This window comes from Hemicordylus capensis, chromosome 2, assembly GCF_027244095.1.
Source record: "Hemicordylus capensis ecotype Gifberg chromosome 2, rHemCap1.1.pri, whole genome shotgun sequence".
Taxonomy (NCBI): domain Eukaryota; kingdom Metazoa; phylum Chordata; class Lepidosauria; order Squamata; family Cordylidae; genus Hemicordylus; species Hemicordylus capensis.
In genome coordinates this window covers 393,256,044-393,281,592 of record NC_069658.1, presented here as the reverse complement: position 1 = coordinate 393,281,592, position 25,549 = coordinate 393,256,044, and the positions used below count along the sequence as shown (strand labels likewise).

Sequence of the window (25,549 nt, the reverse complement as noted above, 5' to 3'; positions counted from 1 at the left end):
GTGAACAGATCTTGTGATTCTGCTACAAGCATATACATTTGCATTGGTTATGAAACCCTCCTCTTTTCCTCACTTATAAAGAAAAGTAAGTTTCTAAGTTTAAGACTGTGCAGGTAGCCTTGCAAGCAACTCCTGGTGAAATCCTAGAAGCCAGAGGGAAGAATCTGTGCAGGATTTCCAGCACCCAGGGAATGGTTCTTCAGGGAATGGTTCAGTGTACTATAAAGCTGCATGTGAAGCAAGCAAGCAAACAAACAAACAAACATACTTTATAGGGGTCATAAATATATGCATAATCTATACAGGATATTTTTGTGGGGACATGCACACACAATTTTAATTTCCATAGTACAGACAGCTGTGATGGTTGACTTAGGGTTGTCCAAGGAATTCCACATAGCCTTGCTCCATATTGCAGGTCATCCCCAGGTCATTTGTGATTGCAGCAGAGAATAATGCACTGCACACCTTAATACACACCAGTGGAAACAACACTATGTTGTTTTGTCAGCGATCAATTTTGAGAGTGAGTCAAGAGACATATTTTACCTGGAAAAACCACAGAGTGTTGTGGCAACTTAAAGACTAACGTGTTTATTTTAGCATGCCGTTGCATGGACAGAGCCCACTTCATCAGATGCAAGCAGAGATCCTTTTACTCTCTTTCAACTCACTTCAGCCTTGTATGTTCCTTGAATACCAGCAGCTCTTACAGATTAAAGTTATAATGGGACCATAAGAAAAGACTCACTGGATCACGTCCATCTAATCCAGCCTCCTGTTTCCAATAATGGCCAGCTAGACACCTTTTGGAAGCTCAACAGCAAGGCTTGAAGGCAAATAGTCCTTCTCTGCCCCCACCATCTAGTTAGATGTATACTGCCAGATATAGACCGCTCAGCTATAAAGCGCCTCTGAACATGGAGGTTTCATTCAGCCAACATCGCTAATAGCCATGGATACATGTATCCTCCACGAACCTGTCAAATCTTTTAAAATACCATCTAAGCTAGTGGCTGTCACCATATATTGGAGTGATTAATTCTAGATGCTAAATAGACATTGTACAAAGCAGTTTCTGTAGGAGTGTGGCGGAAATCTTCATGGATGGCTTATCTGACAATCATGACTACTGCAAGCATGTCTGCAGTAGTCTGTTTAGAAATATTCCCTTATCGGGGACAATAATCTGCGACCAGACTTGCCCAAGGTGTGTTATTAATGATGATGACTCTGTTGGCTATTATTGTTTTTCAGGAAGATAAGAATGGATATGCTACTCCAAAGGACATTGCCCAGGCTGCTTCTGTTATCGCTGCTTTACAGCTTGAGCCAAGGAAAAATAAGTAAGTCCATCATGTTATCTCTTTACCCTTTCTTCACCCAAAGCACAAACATGGGGGAGGGATGAGTACACTATACCATAGCTTGGAAGTCCATGGGTTCCAGACCAGGCTGCAAGCCCCTTACTATGAGCCAAGAAGTGAGGCTAAATTGTAGGCCATGTTTGAGGATATTGATGTAAACTTATTTCTCTGAAATAACTTGTGAGATTCTCTGGAGCCAAGAAGTAGCTAGCAGTATTAGAACAGAATATTCTGAATAGTAAGCTTCAGCCCAGGTAACAGTAACAGTTCGCCAGAGCCAGAAGCTGCCCCTGTCTCTCATTGCAAGGTGAAAGAGATTGTGCAAAAGGCAGGATGTGTCAGGCTTCAAAGACAGACAGGACTCAGATTTTGAGATCTTGAAGTGTTTTAATGTGGTCCCCTAGGGTAGCGGAAAGCCTAGTTTGGGTATCTTGTGTAGAGATTTGACGAATCTCAAAATCAGCATTTGCAATACAGAACAAACTGGTTCCTGTAGGCCAAACGGATTCCTGTATTCTGTTTGTACTGCGTTTTCTCTCAAAATGGTTGTTAGCTGCACTGAACCCTTGAGAAGGAGCATTCATATATTAGATTAAATTCATTACATCTGATGTAACAAGGCTTGCTGAGTTGTCGACAATTGCTGAATCAAACAGTGTTGTCCTGTGGATTCAGAGCAGGAAGAAATGCAGTACAGCAATAAGACAGACACATTTCCTCCTGACTCAATTCACCTATGCTGATTTAAGTGAATGGAGCAGTACATTTGGGGTATTGTGTGTTAGTAGCCCCCTTGCCACTGTGGAATCAGATCAGACTGTACATCACTTTGACCTACTATACTTCAACCAAGCCTGAAAGCAATGTGTGTTGACTGAGATTAGGACCAGACTTCATGTGTTCTGTGTTCCCTTCAGTCTGTATTTCTAGACAAAGTTAGTTTCTTACTTTTCTGACACATTTCTCTTTTCTCCTAGTTAATACCTGTGTGGCTTCCAGGGCCAAAAGCTGCACCGAATGTATCCAAGTGGACAAAGATTGCTCTTTTTGCACTGATGAGGTAGGAACTTTCCTCCCACACATGTTTGTCTTGAAGTGCACATATTGGGCACAAGTCAAGACCCCATTCTTTTCCTATGCTGTGTTCCTGAGCAATCAGTCTTGGATCCACAAATTATTCCACTGTGTATCTGCTGTGTTTTGTGCCTCTATTCTTGCAGTCCTGCCCACTGCAGTAAGCCACCCCTAGCCTTCATTCCTTTGCACAGGAATGGATTTCATCTTTAGCTTTATCTCTCTTGCCTCTAAACAGATTTCAGTTCTTCACACAGTTTTCTGTTCTTTACACAGTTGAAGTCATAGAAACATAGAAAGCTGCCATAAACTGAGTCAGACCATTCATCCATCTAGCTCAGTATTGTCTACACAGATTGGCAGCGGCTTTTCCGGGGTTGCAGACAGGTATCTCTCTCAGCCCTTGGAGAGGCCAGGGAGGAAACTTGAAACCTTCTGTTCTTCCCAGAGCAGCTCTATCCCCTGAGGGGATGTGCTCATATGTGGTCTCCCATTCAAATGCAACCAGGGCAGACCCTGCTTAGCTAATGGGACAAGTCATGCTTCCTACCACAAGACCAGCTCTCCTCTCAAACAGAAACATGCTTCACACATGCATGTTCATCACTTGATGACTGTGCTAGATATGAACAATCTGTCTGTGCTATATGTGATGTCCTAAGTTGTAGATGGCTGGAAATCTGAGCCAGTTGATAGCACAGAGAGTAAACAAGAAACCTAGGACTGAAGCGCACATTAGGCTGGGTCACACAACCGTTAGAATCAGGTGGGCTACCCAGATCTGCATGATCGTCAGAACTCACACCTTCCCCCACCCCCAACTCCAGCCCAAGCTGCTCCCAGCTGGGCTACCCAGCTTTTTGTAACCAGTGGAGAGGAGAGCCCTCCTACTGTGGCTGATTCTGCCCCCTTGACAATAATTGCCTAACACCCATTGTCTGGGCTCACCCTCTGACATTAGCCACACTATCTTGATCCTTCAATCCTGGTGTTGAGAACCCTTGTGCCTCTTCTTCCTAGCCACCAGCTCTCTGCATGCCCTCCCCCACACAGAACCCCTAGAGAGCGGTGCATATAGCAGCTGCCACGCTAGCCTGCATGCAAAGCACACCGTATGATCCCGAAGCTGGAGGAGCTTTGGCAGGGCTGCAACTCCCTCCTGCTCCTTGATGGCCAATGGGAGGACAGCTGCTGACATCATGAAGTCTTTCCAGTCTGTTGGAGGACCTTCCATGGGGGGACAGGACCTGCACCAGTTTCAGCAAAGGAGCCCTAGCCAGCTATGCTTGTGGGTTTGCTGTGTTTGCAGAGCTGAAGTGATGCCTGTGTGTTGCCTACAGGGTAATATCTCAGCTGCATCCTACTCACCTTAAAATGGTTGTATCAACAAGCCTAATATGTTTTACTCTCTTGATTGCTACTGTAGATCTATCTCTGATCAGTGGCTACAGACAACAGCTAGATATATGCCGTAATTCCTCAAGGGGTCACTGACTGTATCCTATGTTTAGCCTAATGCTGGGGAAGAGGGTAACTATCCCAAAGCAAATACTACAGAATATATTTTAGAATGCATTTTCTAAGCATGTGTTATTGTTATCCCTATTCTGTTGCCCCAGAACTTCAAAGATGTCCGCTGCAATTTCAGAGACAATCTAGTGAAATATGGCTGCAGTGAGGCCAGCATAGTGTCCACAAAAAAAGAGATACGAATAATAAAGGTGAGTAGAGAGAAGGTCAGTGCCTAAGCCGCAATAACTTTCCAAATCTGCCACATGCCTCATTTGACTGTTTAGGCAATATAATTTTTAAAGTCAAAGGGCTATTCCCCAGAAGGGGACTTATAATTGGTTGAAATATCTTGCACATTTCTTGTAAGCAGTCATACAAACAGAGTGGCAACACTGCATGCTTAGTTAATCTTGTCTTTAGCAGGAATCAACTCTCTTCTACTCTGGTCTCCTATTAAAACCAACAATAAAATATCACAGCTAAATCTTCTCAAGATCTCTAACTGCATATTACTGGTCTCTCCTCTGGCAGGAATCTCACTTTGATACATCTCTGAAGAGAACACAGGTATCCCCACAGAAGATGTATATGCGCTTGAGAGCTGGCGAGGAAGCTAGCTTCAACATGGATGTGTTTGAGCCTCTTGAATCTCCTCTGGACCTCTACATTCTCATGGACTTTTCCTATTCCATGTCTGATGACTTGGACAACCTTAAAAAAATGGGCCAGCAACTGGGTGAGGACTAAAAGAGCAAGCTCTTGGAGGCCAGCGGAGAGGGGGAAACGATGTATTTGTGTGAACAGTATGCAACTTTAAAAGACAGTTGGTAAAGTACTGCCAGTTAGGGTGGAGAAGAAACCCAAGATCAGCAGCTGAGCTATGTATCTAGTTGCCATTATCTTCCTTGATCTTGCAAGCTTTCAGACATCTTATGGCATTTCCAGCTTCCACATGGCAAATGTGGTCTCTGTACAGCTTCATCTCATTTTCTTTTCATTTGTGAGACTTTGCCCCATTCCTTCTAATTGATTGTGTGACCTCTGGTTCAGTATACAATTGTGAGGGGCTTTCTCTGTATGTGGTACTTCAGGCTATCAGAGAGAAGTGCATAGAAACATGCTGCTGCTGATTATTTATGTAGTATCATCAGTGTGCTTGGCACTTCACAGAGTAACATAAACAAGAAATATAGGGTCCTGCCCCCAAGGAGATCCAGAATTTGGACTGTGCAAGAGAAGTGACAGAAGGAAGGAGGGAAAGTTGAATGTGAGCAAATGAAGTTATATGCCTTTGGGTTTTATTTCAACTGGAGATAAGGACTAAGGGGTTAGTTTGTTGAGAGAGAGAGAGAGGTGTAATGTAGCTTTTTAAAAGAAGAAATTCTGCATCAGGTTGTTCTAATACTTGTGATCAAGGAGACATGTATTCAGGGATATTATCTCAGAATTAATTTGGGTGCAAAAATATGTATGGCAGTTTAAGATCATCAGATTTACATCAGGTTATTAAAAAAATTCTTCTTGTGCTCTTCAACATGACCTTCTCGTTGTCCCAGTCATCTCCTGGTTGCACAGCTTGGGTGCTCACATGAGTGACTTTTCCGGGAGCCGTGCAGCCATCTAGAGGCTCGGGAAATGCATCATGGCCTCCAGAGGTCCCTAAACGCAACGCATTGAGAGATTTCCCCTCAAGCCTGGCACTCTAGGTGCCTGGATTTGTGTCAGCTCAGGCTGCCTGCTCACACCCTTCTACCCTGGTAAAAGGCCGGGTAAAAATCCCAGGATAACCGGGGAGACAGCGCTAGGATCGGCCTCGATCCTGGCATTTCACATGAGCAGCCCTTCCCAGGTAAGGTTGCTCAAACCTAGGTGAGGCTGCTCATGTGAACAGGCTCATTGTCTGTTTCACTACATAGCAGTGACTTTCAAAAATGTTGGACGACCATAAGTTTTGTTGAACTGGGTGAATACTCCATAGTGGGGAAGTGTGTTTGGAATAGAGAACCTATCCCTTTCTCTCTGTCTTACTACTTTCTGTCTCCCTTCCTGCCAGCAAACTTCTTGAGGGACCTGACAGACAACTACACCATTGGCTTTGGCAAGTTTGTGGATAAAGTTTCAGCCCCACAAACAGACATGAGGCCTCAGAAGTAAGTGAGACTGAAGGGTCCAGCAGAAACTCTTGAGAATGACCTGTATTGAATTGAAATCATTCTTCTGCATTGTTTTTGGTAGATGTATAGATATAGGATGCCTTATACTGAGTAAGTCTAATCAGAGTCAGACTAAAATAAATAGGTTTTCTCTAACCTGTTCCCAGCATCTATGGCTATGCCCTGTTCCCAAAATTTGACATCTTATTTAATGATATTACTTTTTGGCTGCATCTTGTTTATATTAATTAATTGACTAATGTAGGATATCTCTGCTTTCAATATGTATTTTTTAAATCTCACTTTACAAAACAATTTATCATCTCCACTTTACCCATATATATCTAAATCTAGTATCTTCATTTCATGCATCTGATGAAATTGGCTTTTGCACAACAAATGTGTTAGTCTTTAAGATGCCATAGCACTCTAGGTTGTTTTTGCTGCAAAAGAGTAAAGCAGCTGCTCTTCTATAATTCATTATAATTATATTAAACCTATATGGCAGATGTCTAGGTTCTTTCCATATTAGATATATATTCTATGCTTTTGATATCAATTTTTTGCCCATTTACTAAAGCCCTTGTTATCTTTTACCTTCAGATTGCTTGAACCTTGGGATAATGCTGATCCTCCCTTCTCCTTTAAGAATGTTCTCCGCCTTACCAACAATATTGATAAATACAGCCAAAAGTTAATGGAGGAACGCATCTCTGGCAACCTGGATCCCCCAGAAGGAGGATTTGATGCCATATTGCAAACAGCTGTTTGCAAGGTGAGCAAAAAAAGTGCTGAAAATGACCATGGTACTAGGGACATTTAGAACAATATGGCCCTTCTTAGCCACTCATCAAGCTGCAAGACCAATGGGGAAATCTAGGCCAAGCATTTGCTTTAATGGACCATGGAAAATATTGTTGGTTACCACAGGGGTCCACCCTCACTCTGTACATGCTCAATCAACAGGAACCAGAGTGAAGTGAAAACTGGTGCTGCAGCCCCCACAATTCTAGTTCCTAACATGGCTCATGGACAGACTGACATAGAGAGAGAGAGAGAACCAGACCCCAGGCTATTGAAGAAATGTAAGCTTGATTGTAAGAAAATAGAGTCATAACTGGAACGTCTGGGCAATACTACACACAATGTTTAGCAATCAGAGTTTAAAGCACAATTCTAGCTTTCTAATCTGGATGTATGTAAGCTGTTATCTATTCTCACTGACAAAATTCAAAAACATAATACAATTCTCAAACAAGAGAGGAGGAGCGAAGACACAGACCTGTCAGACAGAAGGGAGTGGGAGGATTTTAAACAGAAGGGAATTTCCAGAATGGCAAGAGAGCACATCTAGGCTCAGTAATCAGGCACAGCATCCCGGTTCCAGTCACTTAGGCTGGCAAGTGTAGGAAGCAGAAACCTCAGATCTGGCCCGGATAACGGTGTCATAGGAGACTTGCCTCGCATGCTGATTACATAGTGACATGCCAAACAAGCTCTCTCTAGGAAAACTAACCTCTGTCAATACTCAAGAGTTAGACAGACAGACAGTCAGACAAGGTGGATTGCTTTCCTTATTGTTCTGCCATATTGCGTAAAGACAACCTCTCTTATAAGGTTCAGATTCATATATCTGCCCCTATAGCTTTCAGATGGATTTTTCCATGCCAGTCAAGCCTGTCATGCCAGTCAAGCTTGGTACTTCAAACAATCTGCCTTACTACTACTACTACTACTACTACTACTACTACTAACAACAACAACAACAACAATAATATTTATACCCCATTCTTCAACCAAAGTTCTCAAAGCAGTTTACATAGAAAAATAAATACATAAATAAGATGGTCCCCTGTCCCCAAAGGGCTCACAATACAACATTGACCCCAGCAACAGCTACTGGAGGGATGCTGAGCTGTGGCTGGATAGGGCCAATTGCCTTCTCCCTGCTAAATAAAGAGAATCACCACCTTTAAGAGATGCCTCTTTGCTCCGTTAGTAGGGGTGAGGGTTAGACCCAGTATATGCACTCCTGGCTGCTCCTGACCATTCCCCCTCTTCACCAATGTGGGGCTCTTATCATTAAGCCTCTATTTCTTAAGAAACATATAAATAACATGCACAGGCAACTTAGCGCCTCTGTCTGGGTCAAGGCAAGGAGGGGTGTCAGGGAAATAACAAAAGGAGGGGAGCGTAGCACATAAGAACACTGGATCATGGTTAAGTGGTCAGTATTTTTCCCCTACTGTGTGTTTCAATGTTGTTTAACAAGCAATCTTCACTATAGCAGAACAATATTCAGACAGCTCCAGACAAATAGATAAAAACCATTACTTTCATCAATACATTAGAACAACAAAACTCTGGCAAGAATGCAAAACATTGTTCAAGGCACTTAGCAGTTCTCTAAGAAGAGTATGTCTACTAATTTCCCCCTTTTCTCTGGGTGACTAAATTTCAGTCATGCCTAAATTTCAGTCATGCCCCTACCCAAAGAGTCTCTGGTAGGAATATATGGGATGGACGCAGGCCTTAGTCTATCTATTTGGGGGAACCTTGAAGGTAGGCCTCAGTTGGACCCCCCTGCTCCTTACAATATTGTTTGTGTTCCACTATAAACCTGGATGAGGTTTGGAATCAGATGAGCTGTTATCAGATTATAGCTGGAGAGCTAGGATGTTACAGTTTGAACAGCAGCTGAAGGGCATGTGAAGGTAAAAAGAAATAGCCAGAGATGCATAAGAAGTGAAGCAGAGCACACAGTAAATTCAAGGAGCTGTATCTTGTCAGCAGTTAAGAGAGAAAATTTGAGGAGACAAAATAAGGCAGGAGTGCCCAGACATTGTCGATATTAGAACAGAAACAGTTGATGAAGTTACCATTCCTCTCAGATGACTTTGCTCTGGGAAATACACAATGGTTTTCAGTTCTGTTGATGTGAGTGGAGACATGGTTGCCGCAGAAACTGCTGCTCTGTCTTGTAGATATCATGGTGTGGGTGGCTGTGACACCCTCTTCAAACATCACCCTCAGACCACTTCTTTAACTGCTTCTGGCCAACCTTCTTCCTCCTTCTCAGCAAATGCAATACCCTTCACACCCATGTCTTTCGCTATGCCCATAGGATAATATCGGCTGGCGGGAAGACAGCACGCATCTTCTGGTGTTCTCCACAGAGTCTGCTTTCCACTATGAAACTGACGGCGCCAATGTCCTTGCTGGAATTATGAAGAGGAATGATGAGCAGTGTCACCTGGATGCAGCAGGCACTTATACCTTCTACAACAAGCAGGATTATCCTTCTGTGCCAACCCTTGTACGACTGCTGGGAGAGCACAACATCATCCCCATATTCGCTGTCACCAATCACTCCTACGACTACTATGAGGTGAAAAGTGCCAGTGGACAAGGAGGGTGTGGGGCATTTTGAGGCCCTAGGCGGAGGAACTGATGGCGTTGTTTTCCACGAGTGGTGCTTGACCAGTACTGGCCTCTAAGCAGTTAATCTGGGAAAGGAAGCCTCTCAGTGGTTTCCTGATAGGTGGGGAACTCTGTTCTTCTCTTCCTTTAGCAGCAAGCAGAGCCATACTCTCAGACTGGAGAGAGATTGTGCCTCACTGCTGTTTGTGGGAAGTACCAATGCTAAAATACTAAAAATAAAATAAATGGTGCTCTGAGAAGGCTTCAGCAGAGGGCCTTTGCTCATGTAAGGTGATGCACATTGGGACGAAAAACCCCAACTTCAAGTATATGCTGATGGGATCTGAGCTGTCGGCGACTGACCAGGAGAGGGATCTTGGGGTCGTGGTGGACAGCTCGTTGAAAGTGTCGACTCAATGTGCGGCAGCTGTGAAAAGGGCCAATTCCATGCTAGGGATCATTAGGAAGGGAGTTGAAAATAAAATGGCTAACATTATAATGCCCTAATACAAAACTATGGTGCGACCACACTTGGAGTACTGCATACAATTCTGGTCACCACATCTTAAAAAGATTGTAGAACTGGAAAAGGTGCAGAAGAGGGCAACCAAGATTATCAGAGGCCTGGAGCGCCTTTCTTATGAGGCAAGACTACAACACCTGGGGCTTTTTAGTTTAGAAAAAAGACGACTGCGGGGGAGACATGATAGAGGTCTATAAAATCATGCATGGTATGGAGAAAGTAGAGAGAGAGAAATTCTTTTTCCTCTCACACAACACTAGAACCAGGGGTCAGTCCATGAAATTGATTGCCAGGAGGTCTAGGACCAACAAACGGAAGTATTTTTTCACACAACGCGTGATCCACTTGTGGAACTCTCTGCCACAGGATGTGGTGACAGCCAACAGCCTGTATGGCTTTAAAAGGGGTTTGGATGACTTCATGGAGGAGAGGTCTATCAATGGCTACCAGTCAGAGGGCTGTGGGCCACCTCCAGCCTCAAAGGCAGGATGCCTCTGAGTACTAGTTGCAGGGGAGTAATGGCAGGAGAGAGGGCACGCCCTCAACTCCTGTCTGTGGCTTCCAGCGGCATCTGGTGGGCCACTGTATGAAACAGGATGCTGGACTAGATGGGCCTTGGGCCTGATCCAGCAGGGCTGCTCTTATGTTCTTATGTTTTCATAATCTTATCACCTCTGAGTGGAAGGATGGGTTCCCCCCCCCCACTTTCTCCTGTAGCATCTGGCCCAGGCTGTTTGTTTGCTTGTTTAAAAGATGCATTACTGCACCTTTTTGGCTCAAAGTCCTCACCAGGTGGCTTACAAAGTGACAGTGCCATAATAAAAACACAGCTTAAAAAGACTTAATAGATAATAATAAGAAAACATAAACAGAAGCATTAAACGATCAAAAATAAGCTGCAGAAGACGAAAAGATGACAAATGTTCAAAACGGTTCAGATTAAAAGGCTCATGGAAGAGGAGGATTTTCACAGCTTTCTTGAATGTTGCCAAAGAGGGGGCCTGGGGGATATCCCCAGAGGGGATTTATCAAGTTGTGATGCCAGCACAGAAAAGGCCCTGTCTCTGGTGACCACTATGCCACCCTGTGACAATGGCAAGCCAGAGAGCAGGGCTTGTGATCTGAACTGATATAGGCATGGGTGCTCCTTACCTCAGTCTCAGACCATGTAGGGCTTTAAAGACAAACACAAGCTCTTTGAGTTGGGCTTGGAAGCGAACTGGTTACCAGTGAAATTGGTGACACACTAGCATACTGAGATGTTCATAGAAAGATCCTTGCCACATTCTGCACCAATTAAAACTTCCAGATGATATTCAAAGGCATAAGCTTTTATTACAATAATCCAGCATGGATGTGACCAATGCATGGGTGACTGAGGTCAGATCTACCTTTTCCCGGTAAGGTCACCTTTTGTGAACCAGCGAAAGCTGGTAAAAGGCAGTTTGCTTCCTTGAGCTTTATTTGAGTGTTTTGCTGAATATATTCTTTATCCTAGAGGCATTATTCTGCAATTCACTTTGGTCCTCCTGTTCTCTGTTTGTGAAACAATGTAGTCTGGATGACATGGGATGAGCTTAATGGATATGTGGCTCAGGTGACTGTTAGATATATCCTCGCTTAAAACTTGATGTATCTTTGTATCTCTTCTCTTTGAGCTGTTGTGGAGTTTATTTTTGTTATACAGTGGGGACACCCAGTGGCTAATTAGATAATCCCCATCAGGGATCACTCAAGGATATCTTTCGCTTCACATCATGTATTTTCATCCACAGATGGGCAAAACTTCAGGTTACACTGGGAGATCTGTGACTGATCTCTTGACTTTTTTAATGGCCCTGCTAGATCAGACTCAAGTGTCCATCTAGTCTAGCATCCTATTTCTCACAGTGACCATCCAGATACTGGGAAGCTCACACACAGGGCACAAAGGCAACTGTATAAAGAAGACTTTCTCTTATCTGCCCTGATTTTCATGCTAGTTAAATTAGGAAACCTTGAGTTTGAGTAAGATGGCTGAAGGGGGAAAGGTTCTCTCTATCCACTTTCTCTACACTATGAATTATTTTATTTTATTTTATTACTACATGCTAAATTGTGCCTCCCACCATGCTATTTGTTCCATGGGGTGGGATACAAGCATGATACAGGCTCCTCTGCAGAGCAAATCACATCTTGAGAGGACTGACCAGGAATATGGTGTAGAGGAAAACGGTCAAATAATTAGCAGCCCATTGCAACTGGAGCTTGAAAATAACAACAAATGGCAGGAGAGTCTCAAACAGTAAAACATATTAAAATTAAAATTTCAGTTAGTCATGGAGTAGTCATGGATCTCTGGGTGTAATGTGTAGTTTGACTCTTAAGATGCCAAGTTCTGAACATTCCTAAGACCCAAAACTAAGTGTGGGCTTGGCCTGTCTGTAAGACCTTGAAAATGGCTCAGATGGTGCAGCTGGTACATACCATGACCCATCTTCACTGTGTAGAGGAGGCATCATATTTAACTAGTTTTATGACAACCGCACTGGCTGTTGTTAGCTTCCAGCCTACTTTAGGGTATTGGTGTGTTGATTTATAAAGCCTTTCACAGCCCTTCCCATATAAGTGACTATTTCCCATACAGCCTCACTTGCTCATTAACATCAGTTGGGGAGGCCCTGCTCAGATTTGCCTAGAACAAGAGGCTAGAACAGGGCCTTCACAGTTACTGCTTCAGTGAAATGCACATTGTACTGTACGGACACAACCTGGTGAAGGGTAATCACAACTAAAACCCACTGTCATTTTTGCCAAATGGTCCATGTCTCTTCTTTCTCAGAAGTCTGTGCCTATGTCTATTCTTTCTCAGTAGTTCAGTTAAATTACAATAAGATAAGGGTATTACATTAGGACTGTTATCTATCTTGATATAATCAATTTAGTGTTCTAAGTCAACATAAATATTTAGTTTATTCATTGCCTCTTTTTATAGAAACTACACAAATATTTCCCAATCTCTGAAATTGGGAGGCTCGAAGAAGATTCCTCCAATATTGTAGAGCTGATCCGTATGGCGTTTGAGGTAAGATGCAGCATCTGGGTTCAACTTTACCAGCCAATTATCAGATAGCCTATTATAGTATTGTAAATAATGCTGTCAAAGACCAGAGGCTCCTCAAGGTAACCCAACACACTTATCACTTCCAGAACTATTCTGCGATCATTTTTTATAAAGAGTCACAAGACCAATCCTAATTAATTTGGATGCCTGCAGAAGCTAGCTGCAACCATCTTACCCTTTTATTTACGCCCAAGCATGTTAAAGTACCTGGAAACCCACAGAGAGGAGTTTGCATACATGTATGAACACCTGGCTTGCTACCTACAGGTGGCTTTCTAGCCCACTGGCAGAAGAGCCCTAATGGAAGAGACCAAAAAGTCCCTTCAACGTTTTGCTTCCAACAATGGGCAGCCACATGCCTCCAGGAAGCCCTCAAGCAGGGCATGGAGTCAACCCAGCAGCATCTAGTGTACTGGAGGGAGAGGAGCATACTGTTTCTAAACATGAAAGCTTCATTTAACTCTCATTTAGCTATTCCTCATCTCCTCTACATTCATTTGTATACCACCCACTACCAAAGTCTCTAGGCAGTGTAAAACAAACCAAGAATAAAATAAACCAAGAATTTAAAAGTTAAATCATATTAAAATCTAATTAAAATATCCATAAAAACACACCAACTAACTAAAAAGCTTGGCTGATGAGATGTGTCTTTAGTTGTTTCCTAAAAGCCAACAGGGATGGAGCAGCTCTAATCTCAGCAAGAAGAGCATTCCACAGGCCTGGGGTAACTACAGAGTAGGCTTGCCTTTGAGTCGCCACCAGACAAGCTGGTGGCTCCCTCAGACAAACCTCCCCTGAAGATCTTAATAGGCATCGAGCTCATAATGAAGAAGGCATTCTCTTAAATACCCTGGGCCCAAGAAGTTACGGGCTTTATAGGTAATAACCAGCACTTTGAATTTTACCCAGAAACCTATTGGTAGCCAGCGTAGATCTTTTAAAACTGGAGTAATATGATATCTATGGGAACGTCACAGAGACCAATCTGGCAGCAGAATTCTGTTCCAATTGCAGCTTCCGGACTACGTACAGAGGCAACCCCATGTAGAGTGCATTGCAGTAGTCAAGCCTAGAGGTTACGAGCATGTGCACCACTGACTTAAGGTCACTCACTTCCAGAAAAGGGCACAGTTGGTGAACCAGTCAAAACAGATAAAAAGCACTCCTGCCACCGCCTCCACCTGAGGTATCAGAGAGAGGGCTGGGTCCAGAAGTACTCCCAAACTGTGAGCCTGTCCCTTCTGGGGGAGTGTAATTCCATCCAGAACAGGCAGATCTATCCCATTTCCCAAACTGCAGCTTCCTACAGTGAGCAGCACGCACCTCCATCTTGTTTGGATCTATTCTCAATTTGCTATTCCTCATCCAGCCCATTACTGCCTCAAGGTAGGCATTTAGAGAAGATATGCCATTGCCTGATGAAGCTGACATGGAGAAGTAGATTTGGGTCACTTGGGTGTCATCAGCATACTGATAACAACCTGCACAAATCCCCTGATAATCTCTCCCAGCAGTTTCATGTAGATATTAAAAAGCATTGGAGACAAAATGGAGCCCTGAGGGACACCATACAAAAGCTCTCTTTGGTGTAAATATATGGTGTATAGCTGTTAATATATTGCCCATCAATGTCATTGGATGACCTAGTGTTAAGAAAGGACAAATAAAGGATTCTCTGCTCATTCTCATATGAAATATAACATGTTCCACTGGCCAGGAAAGATTTACTGTTTCTTAAACACAAAGGAGACACCAGCAGCAAGCACTGGGAGGGATGCTATACTGGCTTGAATGGGGACAGTTGCCCTCCCACTGCTGAATATAGAACAACTAACAGTTTGGCAAGTGATCTGAAGAATCAAAATGTCAATTTCATGCTTGGCCATTGTATTTCTCAGAGTAAGCAGTAAGTATGAGCAAGCCTGAAGAGGGAGTCATTCATGATCCACTACAGAGTTCTCGGCCTTGCATATGGGTCTTCAGACTATCAGCAATTGGCCTGATGACAATACAACACAAGCAGCAAGTGACAGAACCATTCTGCTTAGACCTCTAACAGGGATTCCCAGATGTTCACTACAACTCCTGTAATCCCCAAGCAAAAGCCATTGCAGCTGAGGATTCTGGGAGTTGTAGTCAACAACGTCTGGGAATCCCTGTTAGAGGGAACACTGCCCCCGGCACTTCTGTCTGGTTTTGGAGAGTTTTTATTCCTAGTGGTGATTTTTGTGTATCATTTGACATTTGTGTTGCACGTTGGTCTTACAGTTATGTTGAGACCATTCTGGTCTGTTCTTCAGAGCTGCTTTCAGTGGTGGACATGCTGACTAACAAAACATGAGTGCTTTGAGGGACTATGGGGTTGCAATGGGAGCCCTCAAAGCCACTACCCCTACACGCAGGCTGTTACACCAGACTTCCAAGTGCTGCTCACTATGTGGAAGGGCTCTGCCAAGTTCGGAAACACATTGCAACATGTTTCCCATCTTGCAGCGCTCTTCCGGCGCCCAGGCAGCAACTTCAGGTCTAACGGCTCTGGCACGACAGCATGAGCAGAGGGGGGAAGGAGGGAGTGGCTTGAAGAATGCCATCCTGCCCCTGCAGTCCCTCAAAGCACACATGCTTTGTTAGCATGTCAGCAGGTGCCCCCATATTGGAGTACACATGTTGGATAAAAGTCCTCTTAATACATAAGTGGATAAGATCTTCTGGGGCCATGGGTGGCTGCTGTTGGAGAAACACGTTACAGAAAATGAGAACCGCTTGATCAGACCTTTTCCATATCTGCTAAGTTTCTTTCCCCCCTATCCTCGCCTTCTAGCGTATTCGTTCCAAGATGGACATTCGAGCTGACTATACTCCCAAAGCCATGAAAACAGAAATAACTTCCATGAAGTTTACCAAGACAGAGTCTGGCTCATTCCATATTGTCCGTGGGGAAGTGGTAAGCCCTAGTCTTCATGGGGATGCATTTCTGCAGTGTCTTGTAGTCTAAGAGCGAAAACCTGTTGCACAAGTGATGTTCCCTGAATACTTCCTATATTATCATTTGGAAAGGTGTGTAGACTTGGGGGGCTTTCTCTGACCTCTTATAAGAGCAGAACGTAAGCCTGCAAAAGTTGAAGAAAACAAAAATAATCCTGAATTTTTGGATGTACCCTAAATCCTGATATCAGAATGGGGTGTGGATTTATAAAAGGGATAGCATCTGCTGCTGACTCTGGATTTGAACTCATTTCTGCTTTTAGAGATTCACTGCTAGCTGTAATTGCAGGGTACAGCACAGCACAGCCCCAAGACAATCTCAGAAACTGCAACAATAACCGTAATTGCGCATTCTGGCAGTGCTCCATCTCCCAGAACACCCCCGTGTTAGATAGACTTCCTGATTGTATCGTCTTCCTACTCTCTTTGATGCTTATGCATGGAGGAGTTGGAGGATGAGACAACCATGTGATGCAGCTTTGGAGGCAGGTGCTTCTTATATCCTCCTGTCCTGGGCAGAAAAGAATGAGTGGAAACGAGCAAGAAAGATTAATTTCTTTGTGTTCTACCTGTTCATTAAATAGTATGCCTTGTGCCAAACCTTTGACTTCCCAGATTGCTGGTTAAAGTGGCATCTGTCTCTTTCGATAAATCCAGCAAGCGAACAAATGTCTCTGTTCTGTCCAGGGCACATTCAATGTGCGTGTGAAAGCTCATAAGAAGGTAGGAGACGAGTCAGTCTGCAATCTCCCAGAGAAAGACCGGCAAGGTGTTATCCATGTCAAACCCTCCTCTTTCAGCAACAGAATGGAAATTCAAGCCTCCGTCATTTGTGATGCCTGCCCTTGTGAACAGGTACTTCCTCTGTCTCATCTTTGGCTAGATAATCCTAAGAACAATTTTAGAGGCTGCTGCTGTATCTCTAAAGACACAGCAGTTAGACTCAACACATTTAACAGTTAGACTTAACATATGTTTAAGTCTAAAAATTCCTCGAATGTAGGAAAGTAGAATTTCCTCTCTTATTCTTTGCAGAAACAAGAAGTTAGATCAGCTAGGTGCAATTTCAATGGGAACTTTGTCTGTGGACAGTGCGTTTGCAACCCAGGCTGGTAAGTATCCAGATTTCCTATTAGGTGGGTGATTTTGGCTTGTGCTTCCTGCGAGGCCACAGCAAGGAAGCCAGTTTAGCTTATCTACTCCTTATTCCACTAGGAAGTATAGCTCTTCCTTTCCAACAGCAAGAAGCTGAGGTTGCCTCTTGCTTCTGGGCGGCATTGACTGTGCAAACAAGAATACTCTTGCACTATGATTGCCAATCTTTTCTGTCAGCGTTGCTGTGCATGGGGGAGTGGGAATCTAGCCGATGAAGCTTTCCCCATCACTGCATCTTCGCGCTGGAAACACTTCATTTGCTGAATCTCCGCTTCTCCAGCAGCTCTGAAAGGCCCTGGAGCTTTGCCAGAAAAAAGCTGGCACCTCTAGTTTGGACATGAAAGGTCCAAGTTCATGCTTACTAGATAGTCTGGGGAAGTCCCAGTTGTTGAGAGAACAAAGAAGTAAAACAGTGTAAAGCGGTTTTACACTGAACATGCTATAGAAAGAAAAAGAAAAAATGGATTGTTCTTCTTGTATGCATGCTACTGTATACACTGCTGATTGCACACTGAGAAATGGAACTGCATAGCACATAAAATGGCTGACTGATCTTGGGCCACTTCCAGGTAAGATAGTTTTCTGTGAGAGGCTGAGCTGATTTGCAACACGACTGCTAGTGTGGGCTATCCTGGGCCACCCAGAAGCAGCAATTATTCTCACAAGTCCATTTCATGAGTTTCTGTCCACAGTGGGAAGGCGTTGGAGTTTCTGGTACTCCCATCTTCCTCTTACTGTGGCCTGTGTCCCTGCCCACTGCCCCTGCCCCTCAAAGATGCTCCCTATATACCTGGGCACATAATTTAAAGGCTTAAAGAGCTATTAGGTTACAAGACTTAAAGAGCAGTAAGAGAAGTAAACCATTGCTGCCTTTGGAATATCCATGCACATTTCCCTCAGCTGCTGGGGGACATCACTGGTTGGAGGGCACTGCACAGAAGCTAGCCCTGACTGAAGGGAGTTTTGTTTTACTAATTGAGGGAAGTGAGTGCAGATCACTCAGCTAACACAAAGAGCAATAAATCCATCTCCAGTGGTTGATATGTGGCAAAGGGAGGCTGAGCCCTCTCATCTCCTTGCCTCCAAACCAAGCACAGAAAAGAGGAAGATGTGGGCCCAGGGATAGTGTGCCCAAGAATCAGTTTTATATACACCAAGAAATCTTATGTAGATTCAACTTAAGGTTTTATTCAGCAACTCCATTTTCTCCTCCTCCTTTCCCACCCTTTTTCTTTTCTGGTTCCTCCCCCACGCGCTCTACAGGGGAAAACATCCAAAGAACAAAATACAAATAATTACTGGATAGAATACAACAGGGGTGGTGGGATACCAGTGGGGGCCCGGGTTCAGCCCGCCACTATGGCCCCCTAGCCCCGCCCCCTGTGTCAGACTTAAGCGGCTGACATCAGACAGAGGGCGCATAGTTAAGCCATGCCCCCTGCATCTGAGATGCAGGGGGAGTGGCTTAGCTCACAAATGGGGCCGCGTTGCCCCATTTGCGAGCTAAGTTCGGCAAGTGCCACATTTACAGTACCACGTTAACAGCATGACCGGGAGCTACTCCGGCTGAGCCGCAAACACGGCAGTGGCCGGATTTTGCTCGTAAATTGGCCCCATTTGCGAGTGAAATAACACCCCTGCATCTGATGTCATACACAGGGGCATGGCTGGGGCATGAGGCACAGCCCCTGAAGCATGGCAGCCTGGGTTCTTTGAACCCATTTGCACAGTGGTGGCTCCGCCCATGGAATATAATCATTTCATCAACAGTCGCCTGACTGACCTTTCCCTTCTCTTCCAAAGTGACCACAGCAGGCAGAGGGAACTGAAAGTTGAACTCAGACAAATTTCTGGTGCATTTTTCTCTTAGCTCAAATCTCTTGTCCCACTGGTCACTTGGAAGTGGCAAGAATTTGAGTCCTCCTCTCCCCTTGGAAGCTACTACAGAGAGAAAGAAGAATGCCAGCTTTGAATGGTTCTTCATGAGTATAGGCTTGTGTTTCTTATTTATAAAGTGCCTTCCAATCTAAGCACTGACAGGCCCTGCTTACAGGGATACCATCTCAAAGTTTATCTGCTGACCCCCTTTCAGCCCTTCAGTATGTCCTACATTTGTTGTCCAGCCAACAAATAAAAATGTCATTACACCTGCATTTCAAGGCCTCTGTCTTGACTTCCTCTCTTCCTGACAGGCGCGGTGAAGTATGTAACTGCTCCACAACCTCCTCTACTAACAATGTGGCTTGCATAAAGCCTGGGGACACAGAGCTGTGTTCAGGTCGGGGTGAGTGCCTGTGTGGGATCTGTCAGTGCTATTCTGAGGAACAGACCCAGCGATTTGAGGGAAGATTTTGTGAATTCGACAACTTACAGTGTCCCCGCACTTCGGGATTCCTTTGCAATGGTGAGTGAGACACTGAGGACGAAGCGGCATGCCTGTAGGCAGCTACAGTTCTCTTGCAGGTGACACTTCTTCACGCTCAATGCACCTCTTTAAAAGCCACAAATGAACCAGAGATTCTACAGGAGAAGGCATTATTGTGTTGAGGAAGGAACAAAGTCTCTTCCCACTTTCCCAAGCCGCCTAGGGATTTAAGTGAAAATTTCTGAGGAAACAGTGATAGCTGGCAGGAAAATTCAAGTACTATAAATGATATGTTTATGGTGCTTGAGTTTTCCTGACAGGCCAGCTATCACTTTTCCTCAGAACCTTTCACTTTGAATCCCTAGGGCTATGCCACTGGAATCAAGAAGGACATAGAACTGCCAGCTTTTGCAACACACACACACACACACACACAGAGGCACTCTTACCCTTGGACTGTGCTCTTACCCCTGGACTTCCAGACTGGTCTAGGGCCTGCACAGCCCCTGCCCCCCCCCCCCGCCCAAATCCTCTGTAGTCTCTTCAGGATGGTGTGGTTGCCTGGCTGAGCCTGATGATGTTTAATTTGCTGGGGTCAGGGGGCCTCCAAAGGCCTTTAGGTCCAGGCTCCAAAATTACCTAGGTGTATCTCTGCACACACCTGTGTTTCTCTGTGTATGTGTGTGTGCGCGCGCTCACGCGCACATGTAAAATGCCTTATTTAATTTCCTTTCCTCTGGTCTGGAATGAATATGAGTTAGCCAGAGCCATGGCAACTAGCATAATAATGCAATGGAAACACTCTGTGGTAAACTGATTCCCTTCACTCACTATGCCTGGTTATAGCCAAAGTTAGTGGGCTGATTCAGACATCATGCAGAACCACAGTGAAAACCTAGTTCTTCACAACATCCCCAAGCCTTGAGAGCCCAGGCTCTCCCCTCCACAGCTCTTGTGAGCCTCAGCAGAACCAAAATTGGCCATGGTGTCCAAATTTCATGAAATAAATCTAGGTCTATAACCAACTTCAAACCTTTTGTACATGTCTTGGCTTATTTTAGGAAAGTAACTTAGAATAAACTAAGAAGGATTGGTTTGGATGTCACGATCGATGTTGCCTTATTTCTAACCTAAAACAGAAGTAGAATTTTTCACTCATGAGGCTTGGGAATGTTGCATTGAACCAGGCTATAACTGTGGTTCTGCATGATGTACTGTATGAACCAGCCAAGTAAGACCTGAGCAATAGCAGCTTCCTAAAGAGTTACATCTGATTGTCCAGTCCCATGAATATGTACTTTAAAATAAGTCCCCACTGAGTTTGTGAGATAATGATGATGATGATGATGATTTTGCATTTATATCCCGCTCTTCCTCCAAGGAGCCCAGAGCGGTGTACTACATACCGGTACTTAAGTTTCTCTTTCACAACAACCCTGTAAAGTAGGCTAGGCTGAGAGAGAAGTGACTGGCCCAGAGTCACCCAGCTAGTTTCATGGCTAAATGGAGATTTGAACTTGGGTCTCCCCAGTCCTAGTCCAGCACTCTAGCCACTACACCATGCTGGCTCCTTCGATCACTCCTAAGTACGTGTGCATCAGTGTTCCCTCTAACAGGGATTCCCAGATGTTGTTGACTACAACTCTCATAACCCCCAAGCAAAAGCCATTGCAGCTGGGGATTCTGGGAGTTGTAGTCAACAACATCTGGGAATCCCTGTTAGAGGGAACACTGGTGTGTATATAGGTGTACATGTAGCAACAACAGAAATGCCCCGAGGAACAGCCTTTGACAGTATTGAGCTCAGTGCAGTGTGAAGTATTAGGGTGCTTTCACATCAGTAGCTACAGTGCAGGCCAAAGTGACTCACACTGTAACCGGATCAAAATGTTTTTTGTGTTAGTCCCCTGAAAGAAGGTTTATTTCGTGTGTGCATGTGTGTCTGCATATCCATCTATCTTCAGCACAGTAATACATGTATTGTTGTCATCTTATTATGGTACTCTCTTTTTAATCACTAAATATATAATAACAACCCCGATACACACACAATAGAACTTAATTTTAAATTTCTGTAAATGTATAGATAAAGAGTAGAAGAGTAACAGCCGCTTTAAGGGAAAGTCAGACATCGCAGAGAGGCGGTTTTTTGCACAAAAAGAGTGCAGAGGGAAAGTGTTAACATTCCCAGGTTGAATTGGGGTCCCTGAGGCTAATTTTTAAAGATAAAAGAGCCACTTCTTCTGCGTTAAGACCATCTTGCACAGATAGTGTTGTATGATCCTTTAAATAATTGTGCCTCTTTGTATGGAATCCTATGCCTGCCTTGGCCATGCAAGCACAGATTGTATCTCTAAGAAACCCTGCTCTTGTTTTGTCGTCCACTTTGCAGACCGGGGCCGCTGCTATATGGGCCAGTGTGCATGTGAAAGTGGTTGGGAAGGCCCTGGCTGTGAGTGTCCTACAAGTAATGAAACCTGTGTCACCAGCGAAGGGGTAGGTAATTTCCCCCTCCTTACTGAGTAAGAGTTGCAGGTGGCCAGGGGCCACACATGATCCCTTCATAAAAGGCTGAGGAACAGAGGGAAATATGATGCAAATTGGAGGTGATGATGCAGCGATGATGTAGCGAATGTAGCAGCATCTATAGCAGAGTAGTAGAGCACATAGTTTGCATGCAGAAGTCCCAGACAGGGGCCCTTCCACGATGCAAGGTGAGATGGTCCCCTCAGGTGCAGGTGCAGAGAGGGGTGCAGGGAGTGCCAAGTGCTGGGCCCCTGCCATCAGGGGTGCCACTCTGCCATTCACTGCCGCCACTGTTCCTTGCCCTGCTGGGGCACACTCTTCATTTCCCCCTGTTCGCCCCCCTGGGGTGGACCTCTTCGCGCCCCCCCCCCCCCCCACTCCCACTGACCTGAGCTAGGAGTGTCCCTGCCACCACTGCCTGGCTCAGTGGAATAGTCTGCAAGGGTTGGTGTGCCACCGCCACTGCCTCGGCAGCATGATGGCCTGAGAATGTTGAGCACCCACCCATGGATGGGGTGTGTGTGCCATATTGCCCTTTGCCTCAAGCAGCAAAATGTCTTGGGCCACCCCTTGGCCCAGATTCAGTTCCCAGCATCTCCAGCTAAAGGATCTCAGAAAAGGAAGCCACCCTGCACCGGAAGTGTGCAGTAGTGTGTCGAGGTGGCTGCGCTGTGAGCAGCTGCCTCCATGTGGTACTGATGGGATGGTGCAGTTGACACTGCACTTTGACACTGCTGAAGCATAGGCCTACCATGAAGCATGGAATTGCTCCTGGATTCCTTGGTTGCAGTGGGCCGACATTTATAATAATAATTAATGCACACTCATTATTAAGTTAGTCCAATTTCAGTATTAACATTTTTCCCCTACCACTTCTCTCTTTCACCCTTTCCCACCACACAGAATGGCAAATAATACATTGTATAGAAATCTAGTTGATGGGGGTCCATTTCTTGCCTTTATTTATTTATTTTATTTATTACATTTATATCCCGCTCTTCCTCCAAGGAGCCCAGAGTGGTATACATGGTTATATTTATCCTCACGACCACCCTGTGAGGTAGGTTAGGCTGAGAGAGAAGTGACTGGCCCAGAGTCGCCCAGTGAGTTTCATGGCTGAATGGGGATTTGAACTCGGATCTCCCCAATCCTAGTCCAGCACTCTAACCTCTACACTGCACTGGCCTTGATATACATTTCCAGTGTCACCATGGGAAAGTCTCTCCCTGTACCTTAGAGCCTCTTATATTAAAAGAGAGGTAAGAGTGCTTCCCTAGTTCATCGGAAGTCTGTGAAGATAATTAGCTAATAGTTAAAAATTCTAGGTAGCTGTGTGGCCTATTAAGAAAAAAACCCCAAACCAAGGTATGTTTTACCCTATTCTGCCTCAAGATGCTCAATCGTTCCATATGGTATGTTCTTGACTCTTCTTATACCTTGAAAAATGAGGGCCCAGTTCATCTTTGTTCTTTCACCCTACCTGATAATGAAGCAATTCCCACGATTGGTAGAAAGCAGGCTAAGGGAGTCTAGCCTGCTTTCTACTGATCATGGGAACCACTGAGCTTACAGGCGAGCTTGGTGGTTCCCAGGCGGCTAGCCCGCCTAATTCACCCTCTCCTTACATGAGGTTGACGGAGCAAGTGCCCCATTAACCTCATTTTATTGCTCGTGTGCCACTGCGGTGCGTGGTGACACATGAGTAGACCCCCGACTGGGAGGCTGCAATCAGCCTCCCAGCCTCGGGGGTCTCCCCAGAATACCCCACGCACTCGCATGGGGCATCCTGGGACTTCCGGGGGCCAGGCAGCCCTCGATCCCCACGGCCCCCACCAGCTCTGTGATGGAGCCAGTAGTCATGTGGACAGCCAATCCAGCCGCCCAGGGCTCCGGGCGTGATCATCTGTGGGGAGAGCAGGCTAAGCCCGCTCTCCCTGCAGAACTCATCGAGGCACTTCACAGTAATCGAGTGAAGCGCCTCAGTGTGTAATAATGGATAGATGCTGGGATAAGGGCAATATTTAACAAGACACAAGGAAATGTACTGTGGTTGCAACAATTGTTCAATTGGTATCCAGAACAGACCACCTCAGTTTATTTGATCATTTGTTTAAGGATTATTAGTCAAATCTCAACCCACTATCTTGAATTATTCTTGGGTTACCATGTAGCTATTATGAATTGTCTACTTAATTCCATATACCCACGGTTGGTATTAACCATATTCTTGTTCATATAGTCCAATATCTTTTGATTAAAAACTGATGCAAGGGAAGACACCATGATAATCCAGGGGTTCTTTGCCTCATGTTTAACTTTATTCTTGTTTTTGGAAAGAAATACACAGCTGAATTGGGGTAAGGATTTGTTATCTGAAGTTGTGTGATGATGTAGAGAGTGAGGAAGCTTAGCAGTTGCCCCGTTTCTTGCAGATATTGTGTAATGGACGTGGGAGATGTTTGTGTGGCAGATGCATCTGTGATAATCCTACCCTCTACATTGGACCCACCTGCGAAGTTAGCTACTCCTTGGTAAGCTTTCAGCCAAACCAGCAGCTATTTTGATTCAGTATTCAGTGGTTGGTGTTCTGTGTGTTACAATGCATTCTGAGAACTTTGGACCAATTAATATATTATGTTCCACTTACTAATGCTTTTATGTTTGCATTCCTTAAAACTACTTTATCTCTAGGCCAGGAGCAGGTATTAGGTAGTTTAGGAGCTACTGGTGTCTCTCCAGTTTATCTGAAGTACCCAGGCTGGAGGCTTTACAGACAGGGCTTTTACTTCGAATGCCCTCCTGATTGGAGTGTGCCAGTCCACATATTAGCTGCATTTACCCCGACGTCTCTGCAGGCTATCAGGGACTAGTACAGACATGACTCTGTTTTGCCCCTGAATCAAGCCTGAGCATTCTGGCTTAGCCCGAAGTATGTCCAGCTTTTAAAAAATCCTTTAGTTTCAGCAGCTTTTGAAAAAAAAACACCGAGGCTTCTCTTATGCCCCACTGCTTCTCTTTTGATGTATGTACTGACCATGCCAGTAATCTGGCATTTTTCAAATGTAAACTCCCCTTTCATTGTTTACATAGGCTTCAGATATGCAGAATGGATGTAACCTGAGCCTTTTTGACTGAGCTGATTCCATTAGCCTGCAATTTTCTTCAGGACAGAGAGAAAGCTCTGATTTCTGCTTTGATCTTCCCTGCCTCTTAAATATCCAGGGGGTGGGGGTGGAGGCCTACACAGCAGCAGCTCTCAATGCCCCCCCCCCGCCACCGCATGTGGCAGCAGTCCTCACAAGCAAGGAATGGAAGCAAATACACACTGCAGCCCATCATACAACTGCATCTTGCAAACTCAAA

General features: G+C 44.7%; 1 protein-coding gene across 17 annotated transcripts in view; it reads left to right on the top strand.

The window, feature by feature from the left end:
- The window catches only part of ITGB4 (integrin subunit beta 4), a 123,037-nt gene that overhangs the window by 30,325 nt on the left and 67,163 nt on the right, over positions 1-25,549 (top strand). For 16 of the 17 annotated variants that reach the window (XM_053293898.1, XM_053293896.1, XM_053293897.1 and 13 more), the window contains 14 exons: positions 1,258-1,346; positions 2,345-2,427; positions 4,061-4,162; positions 4,485-4,689; positions 6,007-6,103; positions 6,710-6,881; positions 9,231-9,494; positions 13,024-13,113; positions 15,977-16,099; positions 16,828-16,995; positions 17,176-17,252; positions 19,488-19,699; positions 22,053-22,156; positions 24,619-24,717. In XM_053293898.1, coding sequence (XP_053149873.1) covers positions 1,268-1,346; positions 2,345-2,427; positions 4,061-4,162; positions 4,485-4,689; positions 6,007-6,103; positions 6,710-6,881; positions 9,231-9,494; positions 13,024-13,113; positions 15,977-16,099; positions 16,828-16,995; positions 17,176-17,252; positions 19,488-19,699; positions 22,053-22,156; positions 24,619-24,717 — 1,875 coding nt within the window. In that variant the 5' untranslated portion in view covers positions 1,258-1,267. Of the gene's footprint in view, positions 1-1,257; positions 1,347-2,344; positions 2,428-4,060; positions 4,163-4,484; positions 4,690-6,006; positions 6,104-6,709; positions 6,882-7,101; positions 7,192-9,230; positions 9,495-13,023; positions 13,114-15,976; positions 16,100-16,827; positions 16,996-17,175; positions 17,253-19,487; positions 19,700-22,052; positions 22,157-24,618; positions 24,718-25,549 lie in introns of those variants that run through there. The other variant, XM_053293906.1, reaches the window with a different exon arrangement.